Genomic DNA, 12,830 nt, shown 5'->3' with positions numbered 1-12,830 from the left:
AGGAACATTAATGTAAAAGTCAACTACAGTATATCTAAATGACAAAACGTCAGCTTCAACAGCTTGATGAAGGCAGCAGAGTTACCTACTTGGTCTTAGAATTGCCCTTTGTTCCTTTTAAACATGTTTTAGATGAGGGGTCATTATGGGAATGACATGGATATGGGTATGGTGGCCAGTATCTTCCCCATCACATTGAATATATCACTGACTTCAAATATGGCTGTCTGTCGGCACAATAATCAAGTGACTGTAGAAAGTGGGAGTTTTCTCAGGAGTTGGTGGAGAGCAGACCAGAGCTAAAAGGAGAGTGAATATTGGACTTATAGTCATCATGTGGACACAAACATGACTAATGAATGCTACTGTTGCTCTGTCTGCTGGATTGTTAATAGGCAACTTTTTGCTAACATGTTCACCATATCAACTTTAAAAAGGTGATGAATATGACATAATATGTATGTTTTAATAAATATATATAATACATATATGGTTTTTTTTGTCATCTTCCTCCGCTTCCTCTAATTGGCCAAAAATCAACGAATGCACCTTTAAATCTAGTCATTTTATTGCACTGGGACATAAAACAGAGGTGATGCTTCATTTACAAGAATATAAATATTGTGTATATCTTCCCAAAATAAAAACAAGATCAAAATATTTCAGGAACACATGACCAAAAAGTAGAATGCTGGACCTCGATAGAGCAGTCAGTATGTGGCGGTATATGGCAACACCCTGCAGCCTTCTGCTTTTTTGGTTTGCGTTTAGAGCACCCTTCAGTTCTTCAAAGCATCTCGCAAAGATGCTTTGAAGAACTGCTAAGCTTCTCTAGGTATTAGATTTAAAAAAAAAAAAAAAAAAAAAACACGGGATTTCATATGTTATGTAATCCAGCAGCTGATCAAAGTAAACACAAGTCACCCAAATCAAATGCTCATTGAAAGAATTTCAGTGGCTTACCCCAAAGATTGGATTGCCATTTGAAAAACACGTAAACAAGCCAAACCATTGAACCATGTATAGCAGAGAAAAGAAGATGCTGATGAATGTAAGGCTTAAGGCCCTGGGTGAGAGAGTCACGTCCATCTGAAAGGCTGTCAGGATGATGAAAGAAACAAACTGCCCTGTATGCAACTGAAATGTTCCCCATTGCTCACAAATACAACTCACAAATTATCTTGACATTGAACATGAATGTGTTTTTGTTGCACTTATGAAGCAGTAGAAGTGGTCCCCTGATCACAGCTGCAGAAAAACAGTTTGAAACCTCTAAATGAGTACAGCATTTCCTTCGTTTAAAGGTATAATCCTAAAGATTTTCATTATATCAAATCTCATTTTTATACTATTGCCATTCATTTTTGCATTCTGTAACTGCCTCTATGTAGTAGATTTCATTGTTACAGATGATGTCTGCCTTTTCCACATAGAATTCAAATAAGGATTCAAAGGGAATGATGCATGCATGTGCTGAACATTATGCAGAAGAAAGAAACATATGAGTTCAGTATTACAATGTCAGACAACACTGTTAAATCTTTTTTATTAAAACAATGTGAGGCGATGAATCCTCCCAGCTCATGTTATTTTGGTGGTGCTGTAAACAGTTAAACCAGTTGTAGTTCAGTTGCATTTGTAACAAGATGAGCTGCTTAAAGAGCAACTTAACACTGCTGAGAATCTTGTTTATGTTGACTTACAGTTGTTTAACTTGCTGCAGTGACAAACAGGTGTACTCCAGGACCAAGTGACATCACTGTTGGGTGTGGTTACAATTGCAACAGAGCACACCACACCCATCAGTGATGCTGGCTGTGATTAGAGGTGAAACAGACAAGAGAGGAAAGAGATACACTGCTTTACAGCCCACTGTTTAATTACTCTTTAAGGTGATTACTGCCCACAGTAATCAACATGTTATTTCCAACAGAACTCTGAGACCTGGATTATTAAAATACACTTGCTGTTACCACCAGTAACCACCTGTGTTGCTAAATCAACCAGGACTAAAATCAGGATTATTATGAGGATTATTCGCTTTAGTTTAAATATTTATGAGTTCTGTAAATTATGTTTAACTTTAAAATACAATAATGTATATCAGAGTTTCCCCTGGGTCACCCCCTGCAAGAGCTGCTAAAGAAGGGATAAAGCAGTGGAGAATTTAATGCCACTTTGAGACCAGCACAGTGACAAGTTACAAACCTGTGTTGATCTGAATGGATCAGTGTGTGTATTTCAACCTGGCTGTATAGGCGTCTCCCAACCTGGGTTTGAACAAGAGCTGAACATAACCCAGCGGCAGTCAAGTGCGTAGCATGCACCTGTGGCATGCCTGGATACAGGGTGGGATCAGAGAGAATACATTATCAGACATTATAGATGGGCGTGTTAGAGGCTGTGACTTGTGCCAATAATATTCGCTAAATTCATTCCCTTATTATTTGGTGATTAAATTTTTATTTTTCACCACTGGAGGTTAGATTGAATATATCAGCAAATCATCAGCATCTACATACATCTGTAATACTGGACATAGATTTTTCTACCATAAGAATACATGACATTCATCAACTGCCTGACAAGTGCTCTTCTTTGCTCCTCCAGTCTTTAAAGTTTCCCTCCTCCCTTCCCCCATCCTGGATGGCATGCATCAGCATGATAGCAGCAGCACGAAGCTGTAAAGATTAACTAGTAGACACAGTGTAAAAGAGTAGCAATATAATAATAATCTGAGAATGACTAAAAGTCATAGAAACACATCCAAAAGATAATTCATTTATACGTGTGGGTGTGTCATGTATGGTATTAGTAAAAACAACACTGGTATCGGCATCAGCTTTCAAAAACCCATATCAGTCAAACCCCAGAGGCACTGAATGAGCTCCTCCAGATGCAGAGAGTGATTTACAGTGAGATATCAGGGTTTATGAGCGTGTCAATGGGCTGCAGTCTATCATTCATTCTGTCCTGGTGCTATTATTCCACAGAAGCATTGACATGTTGGTGTGTAAGTGTTACATCACCAAGATGATGAAATTTGGTTGTAAAATCTGACACACGATTAGTCGATCATGTTAAATTGCTTTGCACCTTAGTAATTAAACTTGGGAACACTGAATAAAACTGAATATGTTTAAGCAGGTTTCCATCCAATTTGAACAAATAATTTAATTGTTGTGGTACACATACAGTAAGCACATTGTTTTTCGATGAACTGCACGTGGCTCAACAAGCCAGCATTACCAAATAAGATGACAGCAGTGACAACAAGTTGGCTACCCTACCAGTCAAGTGTTAGCAAAGCTTATGTCTGTGCTCCCAAAGCCTGTCTCTGGAGTCGGTACAAGACCTCTGGGTTAGGTAAGAGACTGGACAGCCTCCAGCATCTTCTAATCGCAACTACTGGGTAAACACCAGAAACCCTGGCTTAGCTTTAGAGGAATCACTGGTGTGTAGGTGGAAACAGTACTAAAACAAGTTCAGCAGTAGTGCTGTTATTGTAAATAATGGTTGATTTCATTTTATTTCATTTGAGAGCACAGAGATTCAATAAGGATGACAAAAAACTAAAAGCTAATTTGGATTAGACTGACAACTGGTTTTAAAGGCATCTACTGAACCAAGATTCAGACAAACAACCGTATAAAATCTCTGTACTGATGGAATGAAAATATCATATAAAGTGATGATGGGTCCATGTTTCTTTACATGGCATGCTTGGTTTGTAATTAAAACCTGAATGATCAATTATAGTTTCTCACTATGGTTCGAACAGGAAAACCAACAATATAAAGAAATGCTGCTTTAATTGATTGATATATTCATTTATTTAATTAGTTGACTTTTGGCCACATATTATAAAGTTGTTATGGCAAACATGTTAGATAACACTTTCATATTTACACATCCAGCAGAAATTCATTTGGAGTCGTGTTTGTGTTTACCTGATGAATGTAAGTCTATATTCAGAATCAGAATCAGGTTTGTTGCCAAATAGGTTTGCACATACAAGGAATTTGCTTTGGTGTTGTGGTGCATAACAGTCAAAATATACACAAAATTAAGGAATCCTTTTTTTTTTTTTTTTTTAAAGAATTCACAATAAAAAATATGTAAAATATATGTAAGTGAGAAGAGCTGCTTTAAATTTTAAATGAAAGAGAATGAAATGAAATATACAAAATATTGACCAGGAGTAAACATTATATGCAGTGTACAATTAATAATAATAATAATGATAAGAAGAAGAAGAGGAAGAAGTGGAAGAAGAAGAAGAAGAAGAAGAAGAAGAAGAAGAAGAAGAAGAAGAAGAAGAAGAAGACAAGTTGTGTTAATGTCATGCACCATGTTAGGTCAAAGATCATGGATAAGATTATGGGATTTTACATTAATATAACGTGTAATTTCCATGAGACGGATAGAGTCTGTGTCACTGGGGGTCCCAGGCCTTGATGATGAGGCTGAGGGGAAGAAACTGTTCTTGTGGCTTGAGGTTTTTGATCTTGACAGTCCTCAGCCTCTTGCCAGAGGGGAGCATTTCAAAGAGTTTATGGGTGGGAGGGGTCTGCCATGATCTTACCTGCTTGCCTCAGTATCCAGGAAGCGTGCAGGTCCTGGAGGGACAACAGGTTGCAGCCGATCACCTTCTCAGCACAGCAGATGATATGCTGCAGTCTGCCTTTGTCCTTGGCAGTTGCTGCTGCGTATCAGATGGTGATGGAGGAGGTGAGGATGGACTCAATGAAGGATGTGTAGAAGTGCACCATCATTGACTTTGGCAAGTTGAACTTCTTCAGCTGCTGCAGGAAGTACATTCTCTGCTGAGCCTTCTTGTTGAGGCCACTGATGTTCTGCTCCTATTTGAGGTCCTGGGTGATGATGGTTCCCAGGAAGAAGGACTCCACTGTGTCGACTGGGGAGTCACACAGGGTTATGGAGGCGGGTGGGGCTGTGTTCCTTCTGAAATCCACATCCATCTCCACTGTCTTTAGAGCACTGAGCTCCAAGTTGTTTTGTTCACAGCAAGTCACCAGATGGTCAACCTCCCACTTGTAGGCAGTCTCATCCCCACCACAGATGAGCCCAGTGAGGGTGGTGTCATCTGCAAACTTCAGGAGCTTGACGGACTGATGACTGGAGGTGCAGCTGTTGGTGTACAGGGAGAAAAGAAGTGGAGAAAAGACGCAGCCTTTAGGGGAACCGCAGCTGATGGTCAGGGAGTTGGAGATGTGCTTCTCCAGCTTCACATGCTGCTTCCAGTCAGACAGGGGATCTGTGGTCCACCTGCAGGTGGAGTCAGGTACATTCAGCTGGGAGAGCTGGTCCCACAGAAGAACTGGGATGACCACGTTGAAGGCGGAGCTGAAGTGCACAGGATCCTGGCATAGGTGTAGTAGAGGGCCATGTTGACTGCATCATCTACAGACCTGTTGGCTCTGTAGGGGAACTGCAGGGGGTCCAGGAGTGGGTCTGTGATGACTTTGAGGTAGGACAGCAAAGGAGGAGGTGCTCAAAGGACTTCATTACCACTGAGGTTAGGGCGACGGGTCTGTAGTCTTTTAAGTCCTGTGGTCCTTGTTTTTTGGGGGACGGGGATGATTGTGGAGGATTTGAAGCAGGCACAAACATATTCAGTCTCCTTTTAGCTCGGTTTTGGTCTCCATCAACTCCTGAGAAAAATATGTGACTCTTTAGCTGTTAGATGCTTCACAAAGTTCACCTTTGTTCCCCACCAATTTTGTGTGCCTGCTGTTTGGTGCTGAGCAGCTGGTGCACAATGGGTTTATCAGAGCTTTTTTTTAAACTGAAAACAGCTGCTTGCTGCTGCTGCAGGTTGGACTAAACCAAAACAGTTGTGGGCTGTAACCTCACAACAAGAGCAGTTTTATTGATTTATTTACGAGGGAAATCAATGGATAAAATGACTATGCATAATGAGAAGGTGTTGTTTATAGTGTGTGTGTGTGTGTGTGTGAATGATTAGAAACTCCTCCTGATGAGCAGGTTAGCACCTTGCATCGCAGCCTTACTATCAGTGTATGAATGTGTGTGTGTGAATGGGTATGTAGCGTAAAGTGCTTTGAGTGGTTGGAAGATTAGAAAGGTGCATATATATTATATATTATTATATATTATATATATTTATACATAAATGCAGTCCATTTACCATCCATTTATAGTGACAAACCCAGAGGGAATTATTACCAACTCTGCGGTTCCCCTCAGCTCCCCAAAGAGCCATTTGGCCTCTCTTAGCTCATTGTTTTGGTTTCCAGCCCAGAAATATATTATTCTATCATTAGGAATATGACTCTAAATGAATGTTTCTTCATGTCCACAGGATATGTAAATAAGCAATTGCTAACATGCTCACCATCACAACGTTATAAGGTGATTTCAGTAGTGTTTACAACTATTTCTGCTGCCCCCAGGTGGCCTAAAGAAAGAATTATTGCACCTTTAAAGGCATTTATTAAATAGAGCTTCCCACTTAAGGGGTGCTTTAATAACTGTTTGTGGTTCTTGCTGGCAGGCAGAGCAAGTAAAATATGAAATAGCAGGCTATTATGTATGTGTGTAGTTTGTAGTAAAAATTTACAGTTGCATAATCTGTGCTTCCTGTTTGGAGTGATTGAGTAGCCCTCTCATAAAGGCCTATATTTAGCACGTTGTTGTGCCATATGGATTTGTGTGTATTATCCTTTTGCCATAAGCTTATCCTCTCTTCATCAACTGGCACTCTTCATACTGCATGTGTTTGGCAGCCGCAGTGCTTCATGACAGGGAATATGCAGAGCCAATGTTAACAACCGGCAATCAGAAATCCAGGCTTTTCCACAAAAACAGAGATATGTTCCAAAGGTTGAAAAAGCCTCTATGTTTTGCCAGGTATGTTTTCAACTGCTTCACGTCAGCTAGGCCAAATTTACTCTCAGATATCTCCTGTGCCTGCATGCCAGGGATTACTGAGCTGATGTGGTATTCTAGGGAATTTTCACATGTATTTAGCATCATAGTCAAAATGTTAAAATGTCTCTTACTAGTGTTACTCATGGTTGTGTTAAATTAATATTTACTCTGCATACACCTACACGTGGATCCAGAGGAGTTGTATGTAGGCTTAAGCTAATATTGTTTAAAGCTGCCACTAGCTGATATTTTATGTCAATATTCAATAACTTCTTTATTTTTTAGTGATACTAACATTTATTAACAAAATGGTGTGCAGACAATGGAAGAGAATGAGTGTTTGTCTCTCTTATTGGAAAAGCTTTTGAAACATTTAGACCATTATTTGACACTACATTCCACTGAGACCAGGATTACTAAATTCCTACCATTTTAGCAGCTTGTTAAGGCAGGTGTAGGAAACACACCTTACATTGACATAAAACTGGATTTTATTATTGGTGTAATGATGTTTCTCTGTGTTGGCCCTGTGATGGGTTGGACATCCAGGTGATTGCCTGCCTTTTGCCCAGCATGTGATGCCCTACAGGAATAAGAAGGAACATAGATGGATGGATATTTTATGTTGCAAAACAGCTGAACATTTTCAATGTCTACATGTGACTCATCATCACCGGTTGCAATCTATGTCTACAGGTTAAGACCAGGTCATTCGAAGAGTGATGCTTTCTCCCCTGTTTTATTTGAATTATTTTTAGGGGCCAAAATGTGTCAAATTTTCCAATAATTTTGAAGACAAAAGGAAAGATTTGAGGTCTGAAAAAATAAATATAGTGGTGGGTGGCAGAGCAATTTTTTAATCTGCTTTTCTGTCTTGTTTATAATCTCATAACTCCTCAAAGTTATCTTGCAGCTCTCAGGTTAAGAACCACTGGTCTACATAGTTGCATGAAATTATTTTGTGGGGTTATGATAACTCTGTTAATTTGAAGGAACCCCTATATATCTGAGGAAATAGAACTGAAATGATTAGTCGATCAATCTTTATGTTGATGTCAACTATGTTATGTTAGTTGTCAACTATTCAATCAATCAACTATTCTGATAATCAATCATTTGGACTCATTTTTCAAGAAAACAATGTCCAAATTCTCTGTTTCCAGTTTCTCAAATGTGAATATTTTCTGGTTTCTATGATAGTAAACTGAATATCTTTGGATCGTGACTGTTGGTCTGGACGTCTTGGGCTTTGGGAAACAGTGATTAACATTTTTCATTTTATAGACCAAACAATTAATCCATAATGAAAATAATCATCAGTTGCAGCCCTAAAAGTTGATATGTAATTGCTAGATTGAGCCACATTTAGCATATTTGTCACACACACACACTCACACACAGTATACATAGTAATGAAGGATAGGTCCAATAATCAATCACATCACATAATAATATACATCAGCATCAGCACATAGCCTACTACTCTGGTAACTTTTATAGGCATTTAGCATGTTTTAACATTTTATAAATATACCTTTACTCAAAAATAATCAACATATTGACTGACAATTAAATGAATTTTTATATTTGCAGCCCAGACAGGCAGCAATAAAATACAGATGCTTAAAGGCTTGAATGACAAATAACAATGCAAAGTGATGGCTGTCAAGGAAGGATTAAATTGCTGCTTCTAAATGGAGAGCGGGGCACTTGTGCATTAATGTGTTTAAAGTCAACTAAAGCCCCTCCTGCTCTGCTTCAACTCTGAACAAACAGTTGTTAGTGTAGTGGGAGGCAGAGGAGATATTTGATTCTCAACATCTTCTGCAGAATATAAATTTAGGATTTCCCTTTATGATTGTGGGTTATTACTTTTAATAAAAGCTCTAGATGTTGAATATTTTAAAATGCCAGTAGATAAAAATTGCCTGCAACAATGTCCAATAACTCAAAAATATTTTTATGAGCTGGTAAATATTCCACACACTCACTGTAACTGAGAAAAATATGATCCATAATCAATAGCAATAATAACACTAAAAACAGACAGGCTTTGCTGTGGATATCATATTTTGCAACTTCAGCTTGTTTCAAGCATCAAATAAAGCCTCGTTGTGGTCCATCAGGCAAAGACAGATGACAGGTAGTCTTTGGGAAAACGTGTAAGAGACAAACGTCGTCAGATCTTTTCCAGTCTCGGTGCTTTCTGTGCCCCTTTTTAATTTTTCGGCGTCTTTAGTTATGTAAGAGATTAAATCTGTGGGTGAAGGTGGAGATGTTTGGAGCGGACAGTCTGGTTAACTGGAATTAAAGGCAGCTTGTGTAGACAGACCATCATGTGGCTGCTGGCTGAAGGCTGAAGGCTGAAGGCTGGGGAAGCTCGACCGACCGTGCGTCCTACCGATGAAGCGGGCTCCATGTCAAAATGCCAACTTTTTCAGTCATGTATAAAGGAGCTGTCATCATTAGCAGGTAAAAAAAACTAGCGCTGAGTGTCGTGTGAAGGTGTTTACGGATGAAACGCTGCGCGACACTGCCGTATGCCTACTTTTATCAAGTGTTGAGTGTGTGTTGTAGTGGCGGTACTGGAGTGATGTTTACGGCTTCTGTTTCAAGGGGAACAGGTGAAATGTTGGAGTTGTATATACGTATATGTCAATATAGTTTTTTTAAAAAACGTTTTTAATTGAAGTGGGGCTCATGCGTCTAAGCTCGCGCGCCTAGATGCCTCGTAGGCGGCTTAACCAGTGAACATGTGGTGCTGCATTTGACTGTTTTTCATGGTTGTGCGTGATGTCTAAATACATTCCCTTGTAGGTGTTGAGAGCAACAGATGCTGCATCAGCAGCAGGTAGCAGCACACCTGGTTGAAGCTCGTTAGTGTGTTTTCCTGCTGTTGTGTTGGTAATCATTCCACAGAACAGGACAGACCACTCCATCTGTCGTCTATCCTGCTCGTGCGCCGCGCGCAACGAGAGCTGGTTCAATTCGCCTTCATCCTGTAATGGACATTCTGTGGCTTAAGATATATAGCCTTATTTTATTATGTACTCTTTTAATAGTTGTAGATTTTTTTTTAATTTATTTTACAAATGATGGGTTGTGCTGTGTAGAATCGATGAAGCCCAGATTGAATGCATATCAGAAGTAACACTAAGCTTCCCAGTGATTTCCCAGTTAGGCTATTAGTGCGCTCCTATTGACCAAATACAGCTAATGAACTTGTAGCTAATGACTTGGTTTCCTGTCTTTAGAAGAAGAATAAAACATATTGTCTAGACTATTTTTCCTTTGTAAAGGATTATAAGGCACTTTTGGGAACTATTTCAATGAAGAACATCTTGTCATGTATAAGGTCAAATATCAGATCAATCAATTTGACAGTAATAGCAGGCTCCACTGGTGAAATGTAATGGTGACATTACCTTTTATTGATTTGAGATCATGAGTTGTGCCTTTAAAGGTTTTATTCAAACCCTTTGTACCACATGAACATGTGTAAAAACTATGTCTATTTCAATACAAAACACTTCTTTAATGCCTGAAATGAAGTCCAGGCGTTTTGATTATATTAATGTTTGTTACCAACAATCACATAACATGGTGAATGCTAGAGGAAACACCATTGCCAACACAACAAGGACACATCATTTAAGCGTATGGTGTCATTATTTAATTGCTAGTTTCCCCATTGAATAATATACATAAACTTGTTGTAATATTTAATTTTTGCATTCCACAAGTTTGCCATCAATGCTTGGTAAAGTACAGTTTGTTCCATGATGGAGGTGGATGGAGACAATATTCTTGCTAAACAAGTGGTGGGCACACATTATGTAGAGCCCAGTTAGACTTGAAACTGGAACAGAGAGGAAAATTAGGTTTTTGGGCATAGCCAGAATATAAACTTTAAAAAAAAAGAATCAAAGAGGAAGTTACAAGTTTTCTGTTTTTAAATGAAGGAAATGTAGACTATTGTGGTGCTGTAGAGCAGTGTTTGCATGAGGTATTGTTTTGTATTGTGTGATCCAGCACAGAGTGATGTGATACATATTCCTGCTGACTAGTAGTAGTTATTGGTGTTAATGTAGTGAATATATAAGGTGGTATAATAATGCAGTGGTATAAGAGGAGAAGAAGATGACTGCAAGACAATGTAAACGATGCGTCTTTCTAAAAATAAAAGTAGCCTTTATGTGGTGGAAAATCCATTTAACATGTTTGTTAGATGTAACTGTTTGACACAAGAGTTTGAAAATTGATTCCTGACCTTGCAAAGAGTAGTTTGACAAAAAAAAACAACTAAAAATAACTCAAGGTCCACTTGCCAGCTTCCAGAGCTTTCAACTGTATCTCACAGATCTCCCCCCTTTTGTGACCAAAGAGATGACAACTGAGAAAATACCATTCACAGATAAAGACCATGAGAAAATAAGTGTTTTTTACATGATTACATGACACGAAACATGATTGTTTACGATAAAAATTCCAAAGTGAACCTTCAATAGAGATTCCCAAACACGTTGGGACTGTCAAGATCAACAAGCAGATGAATCAAAGCTAAGTGTAAGAGTGTCAGTCTTAAAAGAATCTCTTAAATCTTGTGTTTAAATATTTTAGTTTAGATATTATGAACAGTACATACTGCTGCTGACATCATATAGACAATGTTTTCATTTGAGTTCAGCATGGCCTCATTGTTTTACTGACAGGAGTGGGAGTGTCAGGTTGCTACTGGTGAACCCTCTGCATCTGAAATATTAATAATGCTTCTTGTCATGTGGGTGGCTGTCAAACAGGAATATGTAGCTTCAATGCTGAGAAGAGATTGTCTCAGATTCCCCAAAAATATGAGCACAAAAGCCCCTTAAACAAAGTGTTGGTAATGGTATTTACAAGTAAACAACAGATATGTACAATTGACTTTCATATGAGGTAGCAGAGTACTGATTTATCTTGTTCATCTTCAGTATTTTACATTATCTTTTGTAGTGTACAGTCTGAGTAAATGCATGTTCTTTAATTGCTACTTGAGTCAATGCTAGATGGATTAGGAATAAGGAAAATTAGACAAAACCAGAGTGGGCAGTTCTTGCAGTACTATTACATAAGACTAGAATAATTTCTGCCAACCTCATCTACTACAGATTACCCACAATACAGTGTGTGAGCTTTCACCAAGATGCTTTGACTTAAACTGTCATATAAACTGTCATAAACTGTTTAATATGGCCTGCTTTAAATCCTAATATCGCAAAATATCTTAAAATGTGCAAACGATCCATCATCATTTAGAAAGATATCTGTGAAATGTTAATTGACAATGTAAAGAATTCAAATTGACATATAAGTTTTTTTTATTATATAATCAAGAGAAATTGGATGTGCATCCCCAGATTAAAACTTTACACTAATAAAGTACTAAAAAAGACACTAGCGGCCAAAATACACCAGGCACAGCGCGGCACATGTGGTGTATTTCAGCTGTAAGATGGCAACCTTTAAGATAAACACAACTGTGACAATAAAATGGATAAAATTTTATCAGAAGTCAAATCTAATATTGATGATCAATGACACAAAGGAAACCTGTCGTTTTTTTCCTTTACATGCACTCTGTAGCAGCAGCCTGAAGACTGGAGCTCACACTTTGTGCAGAGGTCAGGACTTAACATCAAGACCTCACAAATATCTGTCTCTTTAGCTGCTAAATGCAACTAAAGAGACAGATATTTTTTGGTAGAGACCAAACCAGAGCAAAAGGAATATTGGGCTTAAATTCATCAGGTGCAGACACACACAACTACAGATGAATGTTTATGTTGCTCTGCAGCAATTGGTTGCCAACATGTTCACCATCGCAAATTTATAAGGTGATAATATGTCAGTGGCAGTGACCAAAAAAATATATTAAT

At 38.4% G+C, this 12,830-nt stretch overlaps 1 protein-coding gene across 5 annotated transcripts in view; it reads left to right on the top strand.

Moving 5' to 3' along the window:
• si:dkeyp-72e1.9 (syntaxin-binding protein 4) overlaps positions 1–12,830 on the top strand; it is a 95,451-nt gene that overhangs the window by 17,551 nt on the left and 65,070 nt on the right. The window contains exon 1 of one of the 5 annotated variants that reach the window (XM_044331193.1): positions 9,038–9,387. The exons of 3 other annotated variants lie outside the window; for them this stretch is intronic. In XM_044331193.1, the coding sequence (XP_044187128.1) occupies positions 9,341–9,387 (47 nt within the window). In that variant the 5' untranslated portion in view covers positions 9,038–9,340. Of the gene's footprint in view, positions 1–9,037; positions 9,388–9,462; positions 9,540–12,830 lie in introns of those variants that run through there. One more of the 5 variants, XM_044331195.1, reaches the window with a different exon arrangement.

This window comes from Thunnus albacares, chromosome 17 (genome assembly GCF_914725855.1).
Source record: "Thunnus albacares chromosome 17, fThuAlb1.1, whole genome shotgun sequence".
Lineage (NCBI taxonomy): Eukaryota > Metazoa > Chordata > Actinopteri > Scombriformes > Scombridae > Thunnus > Thunnus albacares.
The sequence above is the reverse complement of the archived record's forward strand: the minus strand, read 5'-3'. Positions and strand labels throughout refer to the sequence as shown.